The sequence below is a fragment of the Lolium rigidum genome, chromosome 6, assembly GCF_022539505.1.
Source record: "Lolium rigidum isolate FL_2022 chromosome 6, APGP_CSIRO_Lrig_0.1, whole genome shotgun sequence".
In the NCBI taxonomy this organism is placed as follows: domain Eukaryota; kingdom Viridiplantae; phylum Streptophyta; class Magnoliopsida; order Poales; family Poaceae; genus Lolium; species Lolium rigidum.
The window spans coordinates 189,675,101-189,698,377 of NC_061513.1; the positions used below are offsets into that span (position 1 = coordinate 189,675,101).

General features: G+C 42.7%; 1 protein-coding gene across 1 annotated transcript; it reads left to right on the forward strand.

The window, feature by feature from the left end:
• The first annotated feature begins 2,689 nt into the window (after positions 1–2,689).
• LOC124661607 (callose synthase 7-like) lies at positions 2,690–20,859 on the forward strand. The gene is made up of 42 exons (XM_047199487.1): positions 2,690–2,983; positions 3,190–3,290; positions 3,385–3,497; positions 3,599–3,683; positions 3,803–3,913; positions 4,005–4,145; positions 4,541–4,645; positions 4,784–4,875; positions 4,945–5,068; positions 6,138–6,269; positions 6,356–6,432; positions 6,543–6,633; positions 10,815–10,937; positions 11,013–11,130; positions 11,311–11,639; positions 11,717–11,769; positions 11,858–11,918; positions 12,628–12,709; positions 12,795–12,844; positions 12,930–13,016; positions 13,103–13,210; positions 13,313–13,401; positions 13,475–13,556; positions 13,640–13,800; positions 13,896–14,022; positions 14,112–14,215; positions 14,291–14,375; positions 14,477–14,628; positions 14,835–14,944; positions 15,036–15,158; positions 15,236–15,301; positions 15,385–15,571; positions 15,652–15,769; positions 16,055–16,177; positions 16,595–16,713; positions 16,798–16,881; positions 17,839–17,951; positions 18,028–18,257; positions 18,835–19,635; positions 19,734–19,784; positions 19,867–20,052; positions 20,326–20,859. Exons 1-42 carry the CDS (start codon positions 2,770–2,772, stop codon positions 20,563–20,565), a joined length of 5,748 nt encoding a protein of 1,915 aa, XP_047055443.1. The 5' UTR covers positions 2,690–2,769; the 3' UTR covers positions 20,566–20,859.
• The last annotated feature ends 2,418 nt before the right edge of the window (positions 20,860–23,277 follow it).

Consider the following 23,277-nt stretch of genomic DNA (forward strand, 5'->3'; position numbering starts at 1 on the left):
CCCGCTATATTAATATAGCAACGAACTGATACAGGATAGCGACCACCGCTGGGGCAAACAGCACATCAAAGCCCAAGAGAAAACAAAAGAAGAAGAAAAAAGAAAGAAAGGATGACAAAGCCGGATCGACGAAAACGCTGATGATCCGCAACCGCCGCGCCCTCCGGAAGATTCCCACCACGAGCCTAGCCCTCCGAAGCGCCGCATACCAAGGCAGCACCTTCAAGAAGGGATGCGACGATGACGACGCTGCTGCCCGGACAAGCCTAGAGTTTCCCCCGGTATGCGGAAGGGCAGTGGGAAGGGGAAACCCCGACGCCCCTCAAGAGGGAATGGTGGCGCCCGCGAGCGTCACCGCGTCGGTGTCGGCCATCGACAAGGATTTCTCCCGTCCCCCAAAGACCCACGGCCCCGGACACTCCGTCATGCTCCGCCAACCTCGCCGCCCACCAACTCGCGCCACCACGGTCACGCAACCACCACCGCCGTCTCACCGTGACCCACCGACGAAGACCAACAAAACCGGTAGGAAACCCCCGAGCCGAGGGGAGCCTGGACAGCAGCATCGCAGGAGGACGCCACCTCCACCGCCAGCTGCGGTGACAGACCGGACGCAGCTACAGGAGCAAACCAGGCCCCTCTGGCCCGGCCGAGCCCGACGGGCTCGTGAAGCTCCCGTGGCCGCGCTGCAGTCCACGCGCCGCCGTCCGAGCCACACTCGGCGAGAGAGTCTCCACCGCCCGTCGGGAGCGCACCTAGGATGCCGGATCCGGCCCGCCCAAGCCCGCATGGGGCCCGTGCAGGCCCGCATCCGGGTCAGAGCCGCGCCGCCCGCGCCGCCGTGACCTCCATGCCGCCCCGCCGCCAAGAGGCTGCGCTGACGCCGCCACGTCACCCAGCGCCGCCGCCTCCCGGCAGGAGCGCAGCAGCCGCCGGAGCCTTGCCCACCGAGGTGCACCGCCGCCAGCCACGGGAGATCCCGCGACTCCCGCCTCGCGCGCGGGTAGGACCGAGTCCGCCGCCGCCGGCACCGCTCGGGACTTTGCCCGGCGGCCTGCGCCGACGGCGGCGAAGGAGAGGAGAGAAGGAAACGGGCCTGGCGGCGCTGGGTCAAGGGGATCGCCCGTCTCCGCCCACGGGAGAGCGGAGCGGACGAAACGTCACGTCTGTCACATCAGAGTTTGAATTAAAAAAACAATTTTCTTTTCATGTGCCGATCGATTTTGTAGTTCATACTAGTACTAGTTTTGTGAGCTAGCGGATACAAGTTGTATCAAGAAAAGTAAACAAGAAGAGGGGCATTTTTCATTAAGGTAGAGGTGAGGATTTGAATCTGGTGCCGACGCTTTGCGCTTTTGCATACCGACCATTGCAGCAGGAAAGTATCCTCCAAGTTGTATGTATCAATGCATTTATCAAGGCGCTTTGCCCTTGCTCTGGGACTTCGGAGATGGTCGACGATTCGGACGAAAGTCTTGCTCGGCTTGGGTTGGGTCGGTGGCGATGGTGCCCGTGGGCGTCGTTCCTCTCCTTGGAGGCGTTGCCGTGGAGTGTCGACATCTCCCTACCCTTGGAGTTCGGGTGTCTTCGGGCGAAAGCCTTGATCCGGTGCAGATCGGCACGATGGCAGCGTCGTCGACGTCGTGACTCTGTTGAGAGCTTCGTGCGTGAAGACACGATGCAGAGGTTCCTTGCGGCTCTAATCCGGTGGCGCAGCGGTCCGCGACAGTTTTCCAGGGCGCTATGCACGCCTTTGCTGGCATTTCTTGAGGACGTCTTCTTGGGTCCAACCAAGTCCCGCCATTGATCTCCTTCGGATGGTGCGTTGATGAGGAAGGCCTTGCCGGAGTTGTTCTTCTACGGAGGTGCCTGGCGTCGGTCGAGACTTGGCTTGGTTCTTTGCTTAGGACAGGTGCTTTGTGTTGTGGTTGTTTGGTCTGTAGCCGATGTTGTGTGGGGTTACCCTCGTTGCTTGTAGCGAGTGGTGCCGTTCTTGTATTCAAACATCCGCCTTATATAAAGATATGGTACGTCTTTGGCGTACTCTTGAAAAAAAATATTCTTCTAGTATTTGTGGCAAGCTAGTTCATACTAGTATAATGGTACACATGAATTATGTAGGTGCACACAGACACAGTGTGGCCCCCCTATCCATCTTTATTTATTTTTGTTCAAACATGCCAGAACAGACTGCCTTGAGCCATAACCTAGTGACTAAGCAAGCTGGTAAAATCCTCGTTGTTGTGCGTTCCTTTATCACCCCGCACTGAGTCGCCGAGGGCGACATGAAGCAAAGCATGAGTATTTGTATTTGTTTAAGAAGAAAAGCAGGGCAACCCAAGTTAAAGCAGGGAATGGAATAGTAATAACAGAAAAAGCCAGGAACCGGCCCCACCCGTCAGCCTGGCCCGCCTCCGTCTTCCTCCCACACCTTTTGCCAATTCCTTGCTTCCCTCGTCGGCCATCCCCGTACGACGCGACGCCCGTCCACACCAAAAGAAAAAAAGGAAGCTCGCTGCCGCTGCCGCTGCCGCAGAGAGGCTAGGCTAATCCCCCCGAAAGCCAAAGCCACAAAGCGAAAAAGCCAACTCCACACTCACACTCCCTCAGCATCGCACTTCCCCGGTCTTAAGACGATGCCTTGCCCCCCTCCGCTCCCTTCCCTTCTCTTCTTCCCTTCCTCACCACCACCACCGCCACCGCCACCGTATTCTCTCTGGCTCTGCTCCATCACCGAAACCACCGCGCTGTCCACCTCGGGGAGACTCCATGTCCATGTCGAGCGGCGGCCCCTCGGGGCCGCAGCGGCAGCGCTCCAGGAACATGTCGCGGGCAATCACCATGAGGACGGACGGATTCTCCGGCGAGGAGCCCGGGGACATCATAGAGAGCGAGCTCGTGCCCTCCTCCCTCGCGCCCATCGTCCCCATTCTCCGCGCCGCCAACGAGATCGAGGAGGACAACCCGCGCGTCGCATACCTCTGTCAGTATACTCACCTGCTCATTCATACTCCCCCCCTGGCTCTAGCTGCCTACACACCTTTACGTGCAAATAATTCGTTACTATTATGCTTTCACTTTTTACTCACACCAACAGGGGATGCATGAATGATCATTGTCAATTTTCTTCCTCCCCTGTTTTCTTTTCCCGCCTGACTTATTACTCCTGTCCTGGGTGCACAACACAAGGCCGTTTTACTGCATTCGAGAAGGCGCACACCATGGATCCAAACTCAAGTGGGCGTGGAGTGAGGCAGTTCAAAACCTATCTCTTACATAGGCTGGAAAAGGTATGGACATGCCCTGCTGCTGCTGGACCTGAATGCTCAACACCATAACCAAATAACCTGCAAAACATGCTGCTGTTTTTTTTTATTTTGGCAGGATGAACAAGAGACTAAGCGCAGGCTTGCATCGACGGATGCAAAGGAGATCCAGAGATTCTATGAGCAGTATTGTAGAAAGAATTTGGAGGAGGGTCTCAACATGAAAAAACCGTAAGCTTAATTTAGTATGCACTGTATTAACAATCTTCTTGTAAAAAATAATATAATAGTGTCATCCCTAAGCTAGGTTCACCTTTTTGTGTACCACATAGGGACGAAATGGCGAGATGCTATCAAATTGCATCTGTCCTTTATGACGTGCTAAAAACCGTGACACCAGACAAGTCTCACTCTGAGGTTCTACATCCAGCAAATTTTTTTTTTTTTTTTTTGCAAATAACTCCAACTTGATGTTTCATCTTCAAGGCTTCCTTGCACATCCTCAAACATTATAACTTGAAACATTCGTTTTGCAGTTTGATCAGTATGCTAAAGGGGTTGAAAAGGAGAAAGCTTCATTTTCACATTACAACATTTTACCCCTTAATATTTCTGGTCCCAGACAACCTGTAATGGAAATACCTGAGGTCAGGTCATATACTCTAACTTTTATCCGGACTACTTTCTTTTATACACATGTGTTTGAATGAATGCTTTTCTTGGACGTGAAAACGGCAGATAAAAGCAGCAGTGGATCTTCTTCGGAGGATGGAGAATCTTCCAACACCAACGCCAGATATTACTACCGTGCCTGAAGAAACTGATGGACCTATTGTTCGTGACCTGCTCGATTGGCTCTGGCAAACATTTGGATTTCAGGTGGAAACCAGCAAATATTTTTAAAAAATTCTAAACAACAATGTGATCATTTTTTTTGGCTACATATGATCCTGAAATATCTGGTTTTCTATTTCCTACTTTTTAATGAAAACCATAGAGGAGGCCGATGAATTAAAAATTATATTGCAAAGAGAATATATACATGAGAGAAAGAGACTGTACAATTGGTCAGGGCCTCAGGGGGGTTGATGGGGAAGGTGGGTAACTGGATATACACAAAAAGATACACACAAAGACTAGGCAAGCTAGTCAAGCCAGGCTTTGAGAACAGCTCCTCCTTCAACCTTTTTTGTATTGTGATGAATTTCATCCTTCAGATTTATGTCCTTCTATTTGTTAAGGGTTTCATAATTTGTTGGCTTTATTTGTTGTAGAAAGGTAACGTGGAAAATCAAAAGGAGCATTTGATTTTGCTGCTTGCTAACATCGATATGAGAGAAAGTGGTACTGTCGACCAGGGTGGAAGACAAAATCACGTGGTAAATCTTTTCTGCGAACATTGTTTGTCTGGCTAATGCTGAATCAATTCAATTTCGTGGATCCTTTTTTCAAATGGTTTTGATCTCCTATGAGTGTCCATGTTAAACTGATTCATGAGCTTCTAATATCTCTTGCAGATACATAGTAATACAGTGAAGCACTTGATGAATAAAGTTTTTCAAAATTATATTTCATGGTGTCGGTATCTACATTTGGAGTCAAACATCAAGTAAGTGATATAACCTTTTTTTGCACAGCTCGAAATTATCCTCGTTAACTGTGGAGAATTTTCGTGCAGAATTCCAACCGATGCCTCCACACAACAACCAGAGCTTCTTTACATAGGGTTGTATTTGCTGATTTGGGGTGAAGCTTCTAATGTTCGCTTTATGCCTGAATGCCTTTGTTATATCTTTCACCATGTAAGTGGCAATCTTGTTCTTGCATCTGAAATTCTACTTTTGAAACATTTCTTGAATGGGATTTATTTCATTTAAATTCATACTTTCCTTGCAATTTTATTGATAATCTAGTATGTTCAGTTCCTTTTTAAAAATGCACTGTGGTGTAATGCTACAAGGCAGTAAATGCCAAATCTTTTCATTATATATAGCTATATAAGCTTATGGGTGGCATAAGGGTGAAGTTCATAGACCTATTCATATGGCAGTGATTCCTTGCAATTTTATTGATAATCTAGTATGTTCAGTTCCTTTTTTAAAATGCACTGTGGTGTAACAAGGCAGTAAATGCCAAATCTTTTCATTATATATAGCTATATAAGCTTATGGGTGGCATAAGGGTGAAGTTCATAGACCTATTCATATGGCAGTGATCATATAATCATGTGAATAGCAAAAGTCTTACGGTCGAGTTCTGAAGGTCATGTTGTCATGGTACTCTATAGTCCCGAGAACGAAAAAATTCGGACTACACGCCGTTATGAATAACTGATCCCGATAGGCTATCACACCCGTGAAAAAGAAAGACTTATGTTGAAAACATGAGTGTCAGGAAATGCACATGATGAGGGTTTCGGAGGAAGATGCTTGTCATCGGCTGATTATTTGAGAATACCTATACCACACTATACACAGTTTTCCTATGCTTGTTTTGTAAATTCAGGAGTCCTTTACATTTTAACACATTTTTATAGCCACCGGAAGAAAAAAACGTGCTTTTTACCAGCTGTAAATGGTGTAATTCCTGAAACCCATTAGCTGCTTATGGATGAGCATAATATCCAAAGAAAACTATGTAATACTGAGGTACGCAAAATAATAGCTGGCTTGACAGATAGTTCAAGTCTCATTTTGTTCTTCAATGTTTTTATGACATCTGTATCTTTTGTTATGAAATGACAATTTTTACATACATTTTAAAAAATGGAGCTGCATGAAAAACTTCTGTTAGAGTTTTACATTTTGCTCGTAAACAGATCCCAAGGCTAACTTCTTGACCATTGTTTTTTACCCTAAATTCGTGATCTAGATGGCAAGGGATTTATATGCCATCATATCTGATAGAAAAGAAGGTTCTTTCAACCCACCCTTCCGGCGAGAGGGGAGTGATGACGCATTTCTACAGCTGGTTATCCAACCCATCTACAGTGTTATTCACAATGTAAGCACTCAGATGTCTTATATAGCATTCCTTGCTAAATGTTCTTTGTTATGCTCATGTCATTCAATGTTCATTTGATGCGAAAGGAAGCTACAATGAGTAAGAAAGGTACTGTGAGCCACTCAAAGTGGAGAAACTATGATGATCTGAATGAATACTTTTGGTAAGTTACTCTTAACACTTGACTGCTCGTTTGTGCTTTACATATGAATAGGATCTAAAGAATCATTTCGTACTGGCCAATGCCTTTGTTATAAACCTCCATACTTTCAGGTCGAAGAAATGCTTCAAACAACTAGGATGGCCAATGAATCCAGCCTCTGACTTTTTTGGGGATCCTACAAAAACTAAAGATGACATTGAGGTTATTAACTAATCCATTGCCCAATTTTTTGTGCGCCAGATACTGTTTGCAATCTTGCATAAGGATAAGAGGTTATTGTTGATTTCCACATGTCAGGTTGCATCATATTATCATAGCATACATCATTTATTTGTTGAACTTCTTAGGGGTTTCAGTCTACTATAAATACTCCTTTACTCTATCTGTTTTAGTATGGTGGTAACAGACTAAAGTAGTGCACCATAGGCATTGTAGTTATTCACATGACGGCCAACTAAAAGAAAGCTATGGATTGTAAAAAAAAGATATGTAACCAGAATATATTTTAGTTGTACAATTGGAATAAAGTTTTTGCATGGTGACTCCTGCAATTGGAGGAATCATGAGTGGTGATTTTTTTCTAGTAAAGCACATCTGTGGTGAACATTAAATACTCTCTCTATTATTGGTCAACAATCTCAATTCACAAGAGTTTACTGTTTGGTATCAAATATATTTCTACTCCTGCTAGCAAGTAAATGTTTTGGCAACGCTACTACTTTTTTTTGTGGGTAAAAGTGCACAGTATATTTTTATGTAAATGTGTTATACTTGTAACTTGTAAGCTTCCCTAGAAATGTGCTAAAGTAATTACTTCATGATTTCAGTAAGAAACTAAGAATGTCAAGATTCATAAAAAATTGCAAGCTCCAATGTGAAAATCAGATAATGGAAAGTTTATGGAGAATACATCTGCTTTCTTGTACCATTTACTTTTTTGGATAATGCATACTTTTATTACCCCCGGCCTCTGCATTATAAATGCATGCATTCAAACTTACTACAATGTTTACAGGTTACCAAAACTTGGGCAAAAAAATGATAGCCCCAAAAGATGTCTAGACAGGCCAACAGAACTAGAGTGTGACATGACACACATGGCCGCTCTAAACACCAAAGCTTATCTAGCATGCCGTCCAAACTGGACATAAACTCCCTGGGATCCACTCTAGCTTCTTGGCACCAAGCTCCATCAGCTCCCTGTGTTGCACCTTCTATAACAACGCCCATGACCGTAGCCAGTTCGTATACGAGAGAAACAAGTACATACAAGGTTGAACTTTTTTTGTCAAATAGTATCATTCTTGCATAGCCAAACAGAGCAAAAACAACTGCAGCCCCGACCAAAGCAAAGGGCCTTAACGACTTATCTACCCCCTGACTCATAACCCAAAAATATGTCATATGCTAAGGGCTGGAGTCATAATAAAAGATAAATTCACAGTGCGCCATGCAATAAATTCTGAACCACGGTAATAAGATAGATGTTGGATAGGTTCTTGTTCATAACAAAAGCTGCAACAAGTGTCACGCTGCCACTTCCTTTTAATCAAATTATCTTTAGCGAGAATGACTCTTTCAGTAGAGAAACCATTTGAATGCCTTTATCTATTAGGGTACCTTAGATGTCATAACCATTTCAATCTAAATCAGACAAACATATCCATTAAGCTAAGCCTGAATACCTTAAGTGTTCCCAAAAAAATCCAGTGGTGTGTAAATCCCACTTTAAAAAATGCGAAAACGCAAAAGCATTGTGTTTCGATGCATTCATAGAAAATATGTTTATGTACAAGTCCAAGATTGGATTAACACCGCGCCATACAACTCAACCCAAACTAGCACTAGGGGAGAAGTTAGCGAAAGGCCACGAGTCCCCATGTTTGCCCATGAAAGTGTCTTTGCCCTAATCGTGTCGAAGGAGGCCAAGAAAGGCCGAGCATTGTTGAAGAAAGCTGTGATGCAATGCTTCCAAACCACCAGGACGTTGCGCTGCGACAGCGACCACCAGCCCGCAAAGTCGTGGGAGGTCTAGAGGTGGATCGGATCCATGATGACACCTCGTACCAGATCGCCTCCAAAAAGTGCAACCGGATGTGCACCATCATCTCAACCAACTAGTTTCATAGCGGGAAACTCATAGGGTGTATAAGTCCGCGGCGCGCGAGCCGCCCCCGTCCAACATCTGTCGTGACAGGCAAGCCAGATGAAGATATTTTTCCGAACCATGCATGAGTGCTGCATGTATAAAATTATATAGAAGAAAAGCCAAGGTTATAGTTTACAGATGAAGAAAATTTACCCTTTGTGGCACCCAAGACTTCTGAGTTAAGCTTTCAAGATCTCAACACAAACGCCCCTTGAAAGAGGGTGTTGTAGCACAGGACGTCGAGGAGTTCTTGGAGTTGGTCGTGCAACGCCAGATCAGCATGTCTGGCTCCTCGGAGAGCTACACCTCTCGTCGAAGCTGGGTCCAGACCTCGACATATTGCCAAAGGATGAGCGGGCTCAAAGCCCCTGCAATGTTGGTGATCCAGCTGCGCTCAACCAGCGGTTCATGTACAGTGCTCCTGCATTAGTTGCACCTCCAACACCTTAGGGATAATGGAGTTGCAATCACCTAAATGCTCGCCTTTGAGTGTCCAGCAAAACTCCACTAGAGGGGTACCGCCCTAGAACAGCAGCCACAATGTTTATGCCGAACAATTTTGAATAATCTAGGGTACATAACTGGAAAAGGTGTGTCCCCATGCCATTTGTCCTCCCCAAATCTTACTTCCTGCCCATTTTCAACCCTAAACGAACCAAATTAAACGAACCCTCATGAGGAAATGTGAGCCCGTTGGCTACTGAGGCTCTTCAAACTGTTAACTGAGGGCAGAGTTTGGTAGTCGCTTTTGGGACAGAAGTTTCTAGGTAAAAACCCACTCTCGTTTCTGAAAGCATCCTTAACCCTCATGAGGCCATCTTTACCCAAGTCATTTTTTTCTGGAATGACGAGGGGAATTGTCCCCACTGCTTGTGATATTTACTCGAAAGTGCCTGGCAGGGCTATGTTGTGCTTGAACATATATGAAATAAATACACGGGGGTTTACACGAGGAGAGAGAACACACAAGATCAATCGAATCATCACAAGAAGAGATTACAAAGTGACCAAGAAACACTCATCAAACGGTTCAAACCGAAGTCTGGAACTGGCTGGTGCATGCAATTCAATATGTTATTAGAGCCAAAAAGGTCTCGAGCCGAAGACCCAGCAAGCACGCTATTAATAAATATAGTTGTGGGCTTGATGGATCCCACGTCTAATGTCTGGTGGAGCCTAGACTTGAGGGGGAGTGTTGAATTATATTGTCCATCCTTCTCCATCAATTTGGACATTTGGATGAACTGGATGGTGCAGGGCTGCAGGCAATTCGATACAATCCAGTAGTCTGCTGTTCATCAAAGTCTCAAACTTCTCCATGCGTAAACAAAACAAAACATGAAACAGTTATATACACAAATACAGTATTCTCCGGTAAATGAAACCTTTTTAGTTCACTGGTGGGAAAGAAATGAGAATTGTCCAAAGACAATAAACAAAAGAGAAAGCATGTTTGATTTTGTTAAGGCCATGGACAATACAGTATTCTCCGGTAATAGTGCGAGAGGCGAGCGTCTGTCTGCAATCCCTTGGGTTTGGGTGGTGCTGTAATGACAACAAAAATAGACATATGGTTTGTGGAGACGATCAGATGAATCTATATTTCTGTTTATTTCTCGATGGGAATTAAAAGGCACAGATCTCTGTTTTTGTTTATTTCTTCATGGAACCAGAAGGTGCTCCTTTGAATTTCCCAACAAACTCAGTCTAACAAAATCAATCTCAAGAACCTACTTGACTTAAGCACAAAAAAAACAACTTGGGATAAATAGCTTGTTTCTAAGCATATAAGCGAGAACCAAGCGCTGGCTTGGTGGCTAGAGCTCAGGGTGTTGAGCCAGCCTACCCGGGTTTGAGTCGCAGCTGAAGCGTTCTTGAACTAAACGGGGTGCTATCCGCGTGAAAAATTGATGGAGAGGTCTCATCTATCTAACAAGATTAGCCAAGGGAGGGATCTTTCCCCCATTGGTCAACGTTTTTATAAGCTTGGTGCTCATCTGCGCCCGTCTTACCCCAGGTGTGTTCGTTCTGATTAGGGTGCCGACGGTATTTCTAACCCCGCATCACATATTTCGCTTTTGCTAATGAACATGCACGTAATTTGATACTTCCAGTGGGACGTGTACTATATTTGCACCCACTGATTCATATGTGTATTTCTGAAAATATTCAATCAAAATTGAACATCTCTGTGAGTATAATCGAACTAACTTTAGATGTGTGCACTATGCAGCGACATGATCGTTCAATTAGCAGACGAAGGATGTCCAAAACAAATTTTGTTGAAATTCGTACATTTTTGCATCTCTTCAGAAGTTTTGATCGAATGTGGGCTTTTTTCATATTAGCTCTCCAGGTATGAACTTTATCACTCAATTCAAAGATGACATGTTTCCTTATTTGCATATCATGTGTTTGTTTTTTCTCTTAGGCCATGATAATTATTGCCTGGAGCCCTTCTGGATCACTTTCTGCTATATTTGACCCAACTGTTTTCAGAAATGTTATGACAATATTCATAACAGCTGCATTTCTAAACTTCCTTCAAGGTGCGGATGTAATTTGGGACTTCCTGAACCTTGTAACCTTACTTTAGTTGTTCTTTTCCTACTTTTTAGGCAGTGCTTACTTAATTTCATTTTTGCATCTCAACAGAATTTGAACTTACTTTGGCTGTTCTTTATTCAAATGATGTACATTATCTAAACTGGCTTCTTAAAAAATTTCAGCCACACTTGAGATAATTCTTAACTGGAAGGCTTGGAGCAGTCTGGTGTGCTCGCAGATGATACGACATGTACTGAAATTTTTTGTATCTATTGGCTGGTTGATAATTCTTCCAGTGACGTACTCAAGTTCTATTCAAAATCCCACAGGCCTGGTTAAGTTCTTCAGCAATTGGATTAATTTCCAGAGTCAGTCGATTTATAATTTTGCAGTTGCTCTTTACATGTTGCCAAACATTTTCAGTGCCTTGTTTTTCATATTTCTACCAATCCGAAGGGCATTGGAACGCTCAAATTCTCGCATTGTTAGATTCCTTTTGTGGTGGACACAGGTATATTTGAGATTTATCTACATGACTCGGTACAATTGACTGTAGTTGTCGTTTCTCACATGTTGTTTACTTATCAGCCAAAATTATATGTTGCCCGAGGCATGTATGAGGACACATGTTCACTTCTTAAGTAGGTCTCCTTGTCTTCTTCATTTGTTGCAAGTAACTCTCAATTTTACCATATTTTTGTAACACTAACATTTTTTTTCATAAAATAGGTACACAACATTCTGGATTCTATTGCTTATATGCAAACTTGCCTTCAGTTATTATGTTGAGGTTAGTATAATCTAGGCACTATAGTAATACTTTACTAGTTTAGGTATAATAGTGGATTTATTATTGATTCGTAAATGAGTGCACTTTGTGCTTATTAGTGCGCACCCTGGGAGACTTCCTAGGAGGTCACCCATCCCAATATAGCTCCCAGCCAAGCACGCTTAACTGAGAGGTTCTTAGGATAGGAGGTGAGATTTCGAAAAACAAGATGCATCTTATTGGTATGGCTACTTTTTAATCCGTGGGCATGTCACAGGATTATTATTGCATTTTTATTTGTCCTAGCATTAGAGGAAACAACGTTTGGAGAATAACCCATACAGCCCGCCCCACCATCAGAGGCAAAGTTAGCATGAAAATCGAGGGTTCCAGTTTGATTTGGGGTTAACACAACTTAGATATTTTGTACAGATAGGTTTGTCTGACCAACTTACTGTATCCAGCTTAACCAGGCATTGGCTAACCCGATAAAAAGGTAAAATAAGATAAGGCACCCCCCAAGGCCCCAACTAATCGTTGACAATTATGTTTATGTATTGTAAAACCCTTCCATTCAAAAACAAAAATTGCTACAAAAAATCCTATCCCGTGGTACCCCAATTAGTGCACCCCCTTCTTTATTTGTGTCATGTATAACCATTTTTTCTCTAGTGCAGCTTTAAATTTGAAGTGTAATGACATCATTCTGTGTTGTGATCACTGTTGGCAGATTTCTCCTCTAGTAGGGCCTACCAAGATAATTATGTTTTTGGGACGGGGGAATTATGTGTGGCACGAGTTCTTTCCATACTGTAAGATTATGTTGTAGTAATGCGGTGTCCATTGTAATTCTTTTGCTAAGGTTTCAAACACTGATAGGGTACTAATTTTTCACAGTGCAGCATAATTTGGGTGTTGTTTTTACTATATGGGCACCAATTGTCATGGTACGTATTAATTCATGTGTTTTCGTGTATGTGGGGGTGGAAGGGAGGCATGTATAGCAAGATCTTAATTAATTTTTTTCTGTAGGTATACTTCATGGATACACAAATATGGTACGCTATTTTTTCCACAATATGTGGTGGAGTAAATGGTGCCTTCAGCCGCTTGGGTGAGGTTGGTAGCATGTCTATTTTTACAGTAAGAGTGTTGATGCTTTAGCTACTGCTGGTAAACTTTGTAGAGTGCTTACCTTCCTGCAGATCCGAACCCTTGGAATGCTAAGATCAAGATTCGAAGCAATCCCAAAAGCTTTTGGTAAACATCTTGTGCCTAGGCATGGTAGTCAATCAAAGAGGCGTGAGCGTGAGGTCAAGTTTTGCTAAGCTTGTTGCAATCTTTTCTGACACTCAATTTGGCACAATAGCTGATTTATTGTATTTTCTAATACTTGTGTAAACCCTTTTCATCAGGAGGACAAAAAATTGCATATTGATAAGTTCTCTGACATATGGAATGCATTTATCATCTCTATGCGAGATGAAGACTTAATAAGCAACAGGTTTGTTGCTGGTGTTAATCTTTCTTCTCTTTTTATTGGCATGCTTCTAAAACTGTTTTGCGTTTTCTTCTAGGGAGAGAGATTTATTGATTGTTCCATCATCTGTGGGTGACACTAGCGTTTTTCAGTGGCCTCCTTTCCTTCTTGCTAGCAAGGTAATCTCTTGTTATCATCAATTAGTTTAACCACTCGATTTTCTCCCTGGGGTAATAGCATAGTCATCATTTTGATGTTCTAGATTCCAATTGCACTCGACATGGCAAAGAGTGTCAAGAAAAGGGATGAAGAATTGCGAAAGAGGATAAGGCAGGATCCATACACATATTATGCCGTAATAGAATGCTACGAGACACTGTTAAATATTCTATACAGCCTTACAGAAGAAACAAGTGATAAGAAGTAAGTCAGATCATGTTTGTTCTGGAAAAACTAACTTATCATATGATCATGTGGCTAACTAATTCAGTGACTAATACATTGCTTTATGGGTACAGAGTTGTTGACCGAATACGTGAGAGCCTTGATGATAGCATACGCCGTCAGTCACTTGTGAAAGAATTCCGATTGGAGGAACTTCCTCAACTAAGCACCAAGTTCGATAAGCTGCTAACTCTACTATTGGTACCGATAACCTACATTCTTGTGATTTCTTAGCAAGATATACTATATTTTCATTTCGGTACTCCTAAAACTGATTAATTGATTTACAGAGAACTGAGCAAGAGGAGCACGACACAATCAAGACACAAATTGCCAATCTGTTACAAGATATAATGGAAATCATCACACAAGATATTATGAAAAACGGACAAGGGTAAGATCTATGCTGATTTTTGAAATGTGCACCTTCAAAATAGTTTTTAACAACCAACGTTCTTGCAAATCCCAGTATTTTGAAGGATGAAAACAGAACCAATCAACTGTTTGCAAATCTCAATCTGGATTCAATAAAGGATGAAGCTTGGAGGGAGAAGGTCATATCCTTTTTAGCAAACTTATTTCAGTAGTAGTATTCATTCTTACAAGTTTACAAGCAACGATGTCCTAATTGTTTATTGGAATTCTGTGCTAACAGTGTGTTAGGCTTCAATTGTTGCTGACAACGAAAGAATCTGCAATTTACGTGCCAACGAACTTGGAAGCTCGGCGCAGGATCACTTTCTTTGCAAACTCACTATTTATGAAAATGCCAAGGGCTCCACAGGTCCGCAACATGATGTCCTTCAGGTCAGAAACCTAACTCACTGGTCTTCCATGTTTTTCTTTCATGAATCCTTTTTTGTTTCTTGGTAACTAGTTAATTCCCTTTTGAACTATTTGGTGAAAACAACTACAGATTTTTCTTTTGATTTTGTTTCTTTCTGATGCTTTGATCATACCACTTATTTGTTGCTGAAGAGGATATGCGGTTAACAGCCTTTGTTTTTTCACAGTGTTCTAACTCCATACTTCAAAGAGGAGGTACTCTTTTCGAATGACGATCTTCATAAGAAAAACGAGGACGGCATATCCATCCTGTTCTATTTACGGAAAATATATCCAGGTACTCATACATTCATTTATCTAACAGTTGTGTATGTTAATTATCTTCTGCTGTCAGTAAATGTTCATCATGAACTATTGCATACTAACAGATGAATGGAATAATTGTCTTGAGCGGATAAAATTTAAACCAAAGGATGAAGATTCCCTTAAATTAAGGGTGGATGAAATCGCACCCTGGGCATCTTATAGGGGACAAACACTGACCAGAACTGGTAAAGTTACTAACTCCTTTGTGTTGCATGAACTACATCTAACTTGTTGTCTAACTCCCCTGTTTTTACTGTGCTAGTGAGAGGAATGATGTACTACAGGAGGGCACTTGAGATTCAATGTATTCAAGATAGAATTGATATTGGTTAGATTAATTGTTTTCCTGTTACTATTTTTGCACTCTTTGCAGATCTGCATATATTTTTAACTCCATTTAGTATTTTGCAGCTCAACTAGACCGCCAGAGAACAACAGCATCCTATCAAGAGGGCGCGTCCATTGTAGATATGGCACTGGCCATTGCTGATATCAAATTCACCTATGTTGTCTCTTGTCAGGTCTACGGCGTGCAAAAAATGTCCAAGGATGTCAAAGATAAAGCTTGCTATCTGAACATCCTTAATCTCATGATAACGTAAAACCTAGTGCATTTAGTTCTTAACAAAGATCTCTTGAGTAGGTTACTCAAAATCATATGATATCCAAAATGCACAGGTACCCATCATTGAGGATTGCTTATATTGATGAGGTAGAAGCTCCGACCAGAAATGGAACAACAGAGAAGACTTACTATTCTGTTCTTGTCAAAGGAATGGGTGAAAAGTATGATGAGGTACTTGCTGAACATAAGGATTTCTGAACTTTATTTGCATCATATAAATTCGTTAACTTCTTACACAAATAAGGTAGAGGAATCATTTTTATTTACTTTTCTTGATAGTATTTCCAAACTAAAAATGCACTTCTATTTCTGTTTTTTAAATTGCTGGTGCCACAAAATTTTGTATGAACTGATTGCTGTATGCAGACTGAAACTCATGTAAAGAAACACCTCACCATCTTTTGCCTATGCATCTTTAATTAAGTAACATTTTTATGTGCTGTAAACTTGATTTAGGAAATTTACCGCATCAAGCTTCCCGGAAAACCCACAGATATTGGAGAGGGAAAACCTGAAAATCAGAATCATGCCATAATTTTCACCAGGGGAGAAGCACTCCAGGCCATTGATATGAATCAGGTACAATTTTCATTTCCACATTGTATTCCATGCGTCAACCAGTCTATTCTCAGCTCAAGTTGTTGAAGAAGACCCAACCAGGCCAACAATATAGGCTTATGTGGGCCGCAGGTGCGACTTGGTTCACTCCAAGTTCTTGTCCTCACCACTTGGATCTGTGGGTCCCCCTCAAAAAAAAAACTTTGATCTGTGGGCATGCATGGGTATCTCGTAAACCATGACACCTAGGTCTTGAGCCCAATGCCTTTCGTTCTGATACAAATACCATGTTAGTGGTAAAGAGGAACAACATAAATCTGCATTGTGGACGAGCTGTTCAATGCATGCATGGGGAAACCATGGGACCAGTTGAGAATAACCTGAAGGTCCTACAGTATTCCTGATACATATTGGTAACTATTGCTCCTTTGCTTGTAGGACAATTACCTAGAAGAGGCATTTAAAATGAGAAATGTGCTCGAGGAGTTCGGAAGCGAAAATTACGGAAAGAGCAAACCCACTATATTAGGTCTTCGAGAGCACATTTTTACTGGAAGGTTTATCCATTTATCCAAAGTTCTGTACAGTTTTATCTTTCATGATATTCATCCTAATTTTTACACTTTCGTTTTATATTCTAGTGTTTCATCACTTGCGTGGTTTATGTCCAATCAAGAGACCAGTTTTGTAACGATTGGACAGCGAGTTCTGGCCAATCCTCTCAAGTATGTAAACCTTATTTTCATTTCCATATAGAAGCTATTGATCCAATGCTTTTAGTTAGAATAGGATCGATCATTCGTTGTTAGCTCCACTTATAATGTTATCGTCTTTTCTTTTATTTAGTATTTGGAAATCATTTCAGATTTATCTTCTGATAATTTGCACTAAAAAACTTTCATACGTACAATAAAGTAGATAAATTTATGCACATGTCCTCCCCCACAAAAAAATATTCACATGTTCTACAATAAATTCCTAATATGTCAAATATAGTTATAGTCTAGTAAGTCTAGTAAGGATGATATATTGTACTACCAAGAAGGCAAGACCTTTGAGATATTTTATAAAGTTAGGAGGTTGTAAGTATGATTAAGATTTGAATTTTTGGTGTATGGCTTGACAAATAAAGAAAGATAACCATGATCGATATACTCTTAATGTTAACACCATAACATTTCAAGTTTCAGGCACTTCCTAGCTAGAATGTACTTTTGCTCTAACCACTAATTACAACTTTGCTGAAAGTTCATAACAAAACCGTGTTTACATAAATTGAGACTCCTTTGTAGCCAGAGATACTGTTAAATCATAAGTACTGACAAGTCACTAGATCTTGTCAACTAGACTATTACAATTCTACAGAGTATGAAGGTTTAGGAAGTGGGTAAGAGAGCAATTCATGATTATTGAAAATTAGTGCAGAAACATGTCACACCATATTTGTGAAGAAACATAGTACATAGTATGTTAAAATTAGTGCTCTAATTTTAACTTTGCGGACAGTCATACTATGTACAAAGGTAACTAAAAAAAATTACGAGATGGAAGCAAGGATCTCAAAAACGATGTCATATTTTTAGTAATTTTGTGAAGCCCTTCTTCATGTTTGTATGTGAGATGCGCGTTTTCTTTTGATCATGTGACTTTTTGTGTTTCTAACTCATTTTAATGTACTACAGGGTTAGGTTCCATTATGGTCATCCTGATATTTTTGATAGACTCTTCCATATTACTAGGGGTGGTATAAGTAAAGCTTCAAAGACTATAAATTTAAGTGAAGATATCTTTTCAGGTAAGCTTGCATCTCATATGAACATTTTGCAATCATCCCTTACGTAAAATGCATTCACTGAAATCAATGTTCTTAGGTTTTAATTCGACAATGAGAGAAGGAAATATCACACATCATGAGTACATGCAAGTTGGTAAAGGACGTGATGTGGGAATGAACCAAATTTCAAGCTTTGAAGCTAAGGTCGCAAATGGCAATGGTGAACAAACATTGAGTCGTGACATCTATCGTCTTGGACGCAGATTTGACTTCTATAGAATGCTATCTTTCTACTTCACTACAGTTGGCTTTTATTTCAGTAGCATGGTAAGAATACAATAACTCAAGCTATCTAGGGAGAACATTTATCCAATTAATGCCTAGGTTATTTCCTTCTTTCTGATCCTTTTATGGTTGGACCATAAGAGAGAACCAAACTGGAAATTTACATAAAATCCACATTATGAGAGTTGTTTGCAAATAAAAAATCTCATAAATTAGGTGGAGATAATCAAAGTTCAAGCCATGTATTTCATCATGCACCAGTATGTTAAATGGCTAGTTATAAGGTGACAAGTGGGATCCCATGAAATCCCACTTATAGTTCGTTTTGTGGTTTCTAATTCAAAACTTGGGGCAAAATTTGAACTACAAATCACAAGATGAACTATAAGTGGGACTTTGGTGGGATCCCACTTGCATCTCTAGTTAGTTTGCAATATCGTCCTTCAAAATCAGCAATATTTGGCAATTGGCATCATTCATGGGATTCTTGTAAATGGTGCCTTTCAGGGATTTAGTTATTATACATATACATAACCGAAAGTTTAGCCATGGTGTCAACATGTAATGTGCTCATTCTGCCTTTTTGGGATGTACTGACATATATCGTTCCTTCTTTCAGGTTACTGTAATTACAGTCTATGTATTTTTGTACGGGAGGTTATATCTTGTCATGAGTGGTCTGGAAAAGTCTATTTTTCAGGATCCACGTATTCAGGACAACATGAAGACTCTTGAAAATGCACTGGCTTCACAGTCTGTTTTCCAGCTTGGTTTGCTGCTTGTCCTCCCTATGGTCATGGAAGTTGGCTTAGAGAAGGGATTCCGCACAGCATTAGGAGAGTTTGTTATCATGCAGCTTCAGTTGGCCTCTGTGTTCTTCACATTTCAGCTTGGTACCAAAACACACTACTACGGGCGAACGATACTCCATGGTGGCGCTAAATACAGACCCACAGGGCGTGGATTTGTTGTGTACCATGCAAAGTTTGCTGAAAATTATCGCATGTACTCCCGAAGCCATTTTGTTAAAGGACTTGAGCTGTTAATACTTCTGGTTGTGTATCTAGCCTATGGGAAGTCATATCGCAGCTCTCGTTTGTACCTATTTGTGACCTTCTCCATATGGTTCCTGGTTGCATCTTGGCTATTTGCACCATTTATTTTCAATCCGTCATGCTTCGAGTGGCAGAAGACGGTGGATGACTGGACAGATTGGAGGAAATGGATGGGAAACCGAGGGGGTATTGGTATGTCTGTGGATCAGAGCTGGGAGGCTTGGTGGACAAGTGAGCAGGAGCACCTCAAGAAGACCAGCATCCGTGCTCGTCTCTTGGAAATCATCCTCTCTCTTCGTTTCTTGATCTACCAGTATGGTATTGTGTACCATCTGAACATAGCACGCCGCAGCACAAGCATTCTGGTATTTTCTCAACGTATGATCTGCTCTATTTGTTTCATCTGTAGTTTATACAGTTCCAGGGTATCCTAATGAAGTTTCCATTTCCTTTCGACTCCAAGGTATATGGATTGTCATGGTTGGTTATGCTGACAGTTCTAGTAGTTTTGAAGGTAAGGGTTTGGCCTTTCATTTGTACCGGTTACCTCCGAAGTTTAAAAGTCTTACCATCTGGATGATTTACCTTCTCTTCAGATGGTTTCAATAGGACGGCAAAAATTTGGGACAGATCTGCAGCTAATGTTCCGCATTCTGAAGGGTCTTCTCTTCCTTGGCTTTGTTTCTGTGATGGCGGTCCTATTTGTTGTATGTAACCTCACAATTTCGGATGTCTTCGCTTGTATTCTCGGGTTCCTGCCAACTGGTTGGTGTATTCTTCTGGTGAGCAAAGCCTCTATTTACCTACTTTTGAGTTATATGTACATGCACCAAAAAAAGTGAAGTACTCCAAAAAAAAAATCGAACTCTTTGCTTTCTACCCGCTCATGAGAGAACCGGAAAACGACATCTGAGTCTTAATACTCTAGCAGTTGACTGAAAGCTCATTGATAAGAACTTCAGAAGCAACTCTAGTAGTAGCATACTTGTGTTTTACAGGTGCAGCCCATTCATTGCGTTCTCTTCCCACTGATATACAAAATTTCTTCTTTGCAGATCGGACAAGCATGCTCGCCAGTGATTAGGAGGACTACGCTCTGGGAGTCCATCAGGGAGCTCGGGAGGGCATACGACAACATCATGGGTCTCGTCCTCTTCCTTCCCATCGGCTTCTTGTCATGGTTTCCCTTCGTCTCAGAGTTCCAGACACGGCTACTCTTCAACCAAGCCTTCAGCCGGGGCCTCCAGATCTCAAGGATACTTGCCGGACAGAAGGACATTGGGGACATAGAATGACTGGATTTATTCAACATAGTGAATTCACCTAGACAGCAAAGCAAGATGCATGCTCAAGGTTCATGTGTCATGATCGATTTTGGGTGGCTCTTGATAGGACCATAGTTTCTCTACGCATGATCGATCTTTAAAGAATGTATGACAACAATAGTAGGAGAATCGCTAGTATATGTTTTTTCCAAGAACACGCAAAAGGCTTGCGTGTCTTCTACATTAAGAAAGAGATAGAAGATGTTATATTACAAGACGTGTGGAAGGCAACAATCACAGACGATTGAGCCCCACAGTTCCACACACCACCGACGCATATGTTATTCTATCTCTCCCAACACTCCACAAAGCGCTCTCCTTCAGGCTGTCTCCACCGGGATAACCCAAAACAGCGACCCATTCGATCAATTTTACTCTGTTTGATTGGCTCGCCTACAAATAATGGGTCGTGGTTCATTTAGGTTGGGAGGTGTGTCACGCGGCCTGGCGCATGTTGACCTTGTTAGTGCTAAAACATTATGAACACTAGTGGAAAATAGGGCTTTCGTGGAAGCCTTTTATCGCGGGCGCTTCTGGAGGCGCGACAAATGGCCTGGCCACGTCGTCCCGAAACCTTTTAGAGCGCTCCGGGCCTTTTGTCACGGACCGTACCACGACCCGCGACAAAAGGGGTCTGAGGTTTGGCGCCGCCTGCTGGCACCCCTTTTGTCGCGGGTCGTGGTACGACCCGCGACAAAAGGACCAGGCCTATATATACACACAGCCCGCCCCCCCCCCCCCCCACCTTCCTATATTTTTTTCCTTGGTGGTGAAAGGTAGAGGTTTATGCTAGCTCTTTTTTCATGTACACAAGAAGTGTTTGATGAAATGTTTGTGAGGATGTCACTTGATTTTATTTGATAAGATTTCTCCTCTTTTTGATCCTAAAAGGTTAGCTACTATTTTCTCGTATACATAGTCCGTACAATACTAATTTTAGCATGGTGATTGCATATGATACATAATTGTACTTATGATGCATATGAGTCATCTATGGATGTACGGTAACCGATGTGCTCCCGCTTTCAGAGAGGGCGTGAAATCTTTCATGCTTGTGGCCGAGGCCAACAAGTCGAAGCAAGGTTTTATGTGTTGTCCATGTCTGAAATGTAAGAATGAGAAGGATTACTCTTGCTCAAGAGACATTAAGAGCCACCTGCTTCGGTTCGGATTCATGTCCAGCTATAATGTTTGGACCAAGCACGGAGAAGAAGGGGTTATGATGGAAGACGGTGATGAAGAAGAAGATAACGATGACCAGTACCGATCTATGTTCTCTGAATACGATGATACAGCAATGGAAGACAATGAAGAAGAAGGAGGTGAAGAACGGACACCAGATGATCCTGTTGATGATGATCTTCATCGGACCATTTCTGATGCAAGGAGAGACTGTGGCACAGATAAGGAGAGGCTGCAGTTCGACAAGATGTTAGAGGACCACATTCAATAAAGCTTTCATCTATATCCGCAATACTCAGATTGCAATATATGTTCTTACTTGTTCTCGATTTCAGGTAGGAATTAAGACCCTCGCTGGTCAGGCTGACCGTGCATCCGCAAGATCAGTAACTCCCGGAGATTGTCCTAGAGATTGCATTGGCGCACGAGCTTTGCACGTGTAGTCGGATCATCAAGCACAAACTCCACCAACAAATCAACGTTATCATACTCTCATCGAAAGATCGGACACCTTTGCCCTATCACGCTCGCAACATCGGCAAGGCGCCCTATCGGCAACAAGGCTGCGAAAGCCGCCTTGCAAGACGCAACGGCGATCGAGAAGATGCAATCATCGATCAACAAGTGCCTCAGCGAGGTCCCCTCGACTCTACTTATCCGTGATAAAAAAAGAAGACCGACGAAAGGTGGGCGACACTGTTAAAGAGGTAAGAACAGAAGATGGAGCTCAAGAAACGCAAAGAAGACTTCTCCCTGCTGACTGCGTCGATAGTTGGAATGGATCCGCGAATGCTGGCGGCGCACAACTACTACAAAGTCATGATCCTCGACAAGATCGACGCCAAAATTGCGGCGGCCGAAGCAGCGGCAGAAACCCCATCTCTGGAGGCAGCGGCGGCACCAGCAGGCGCGTCCACAACAGCGTCGATCAGTACACCTAAGTCGACAACAGCAGGCGCGTCCGCGACAGCGTCAGCCAGTACACCTGCGTCGGCAACGGCATCGCCATCGCCGTCGCTGACAGAGCAACCAGACGTCATGCTTGACGAGCCAGCGTCGACTCAGGATGTGCCATCGTTGCGCGGCTACTTTGATCGCGACGACTTCGGCGGAAACAATTGCTTTTGAATATCAACTATTTGAATTTATGTTTGGGGTGGTTTTAGGGGATACGGCTGGGAATGGACGCACCCCAAATGCGGCACGAGGCTGCTGTGTCCCCCATTCGATCAATCCGGCGCATTTTGAGGTCCACTTTGGGGGCTCGTGTGGTGGGGTTTTCTTCCGATAGGTCGAGGATGTGGCGAATTAGAGCATATCCACTCGCCTCCCACGGCTCCCCAGCACATCTTTTTTCAAATCGGCGGAAATTGTTTCTCCCACTCATTCTCCAGTAGCTCAATTTTCGTTGGATTGGGCATGTTATTCGCCCGATCCCAGGCTGAACCCAACATGTCGGGTGCATTCGGGGACAGCGGCGATAGGAGAAAAGGCATGTGG

What these genes read in the sequence shown, in the direction of transcription:
- LOC124661607 (XM_047199487.1), top strand. Translation starts at nt 2,770, where the DNA reads ATGTCCATGTCGAGCGGCGGCCCCTCGGGGCCGCAGCGGCAGCGCTCC. An exon ending in TCCTTTTGTGGTGGACACAG is followed by an intron (nt 11,640 to 11,716) that starts GTATATTTGAGA and finishes TTTACTTATCAG; the next exon opens with CCAAAATTATATGTTGCCCG. An exon ending in TCAAGATAGAATTGATATTG is followed by an intron (nt 15,302 to 15,384) that starts GTTAGATTAATT and finishes AGTATTTTGCAG; the next exon opens with CTCAACTAGACCGCCAGAGA.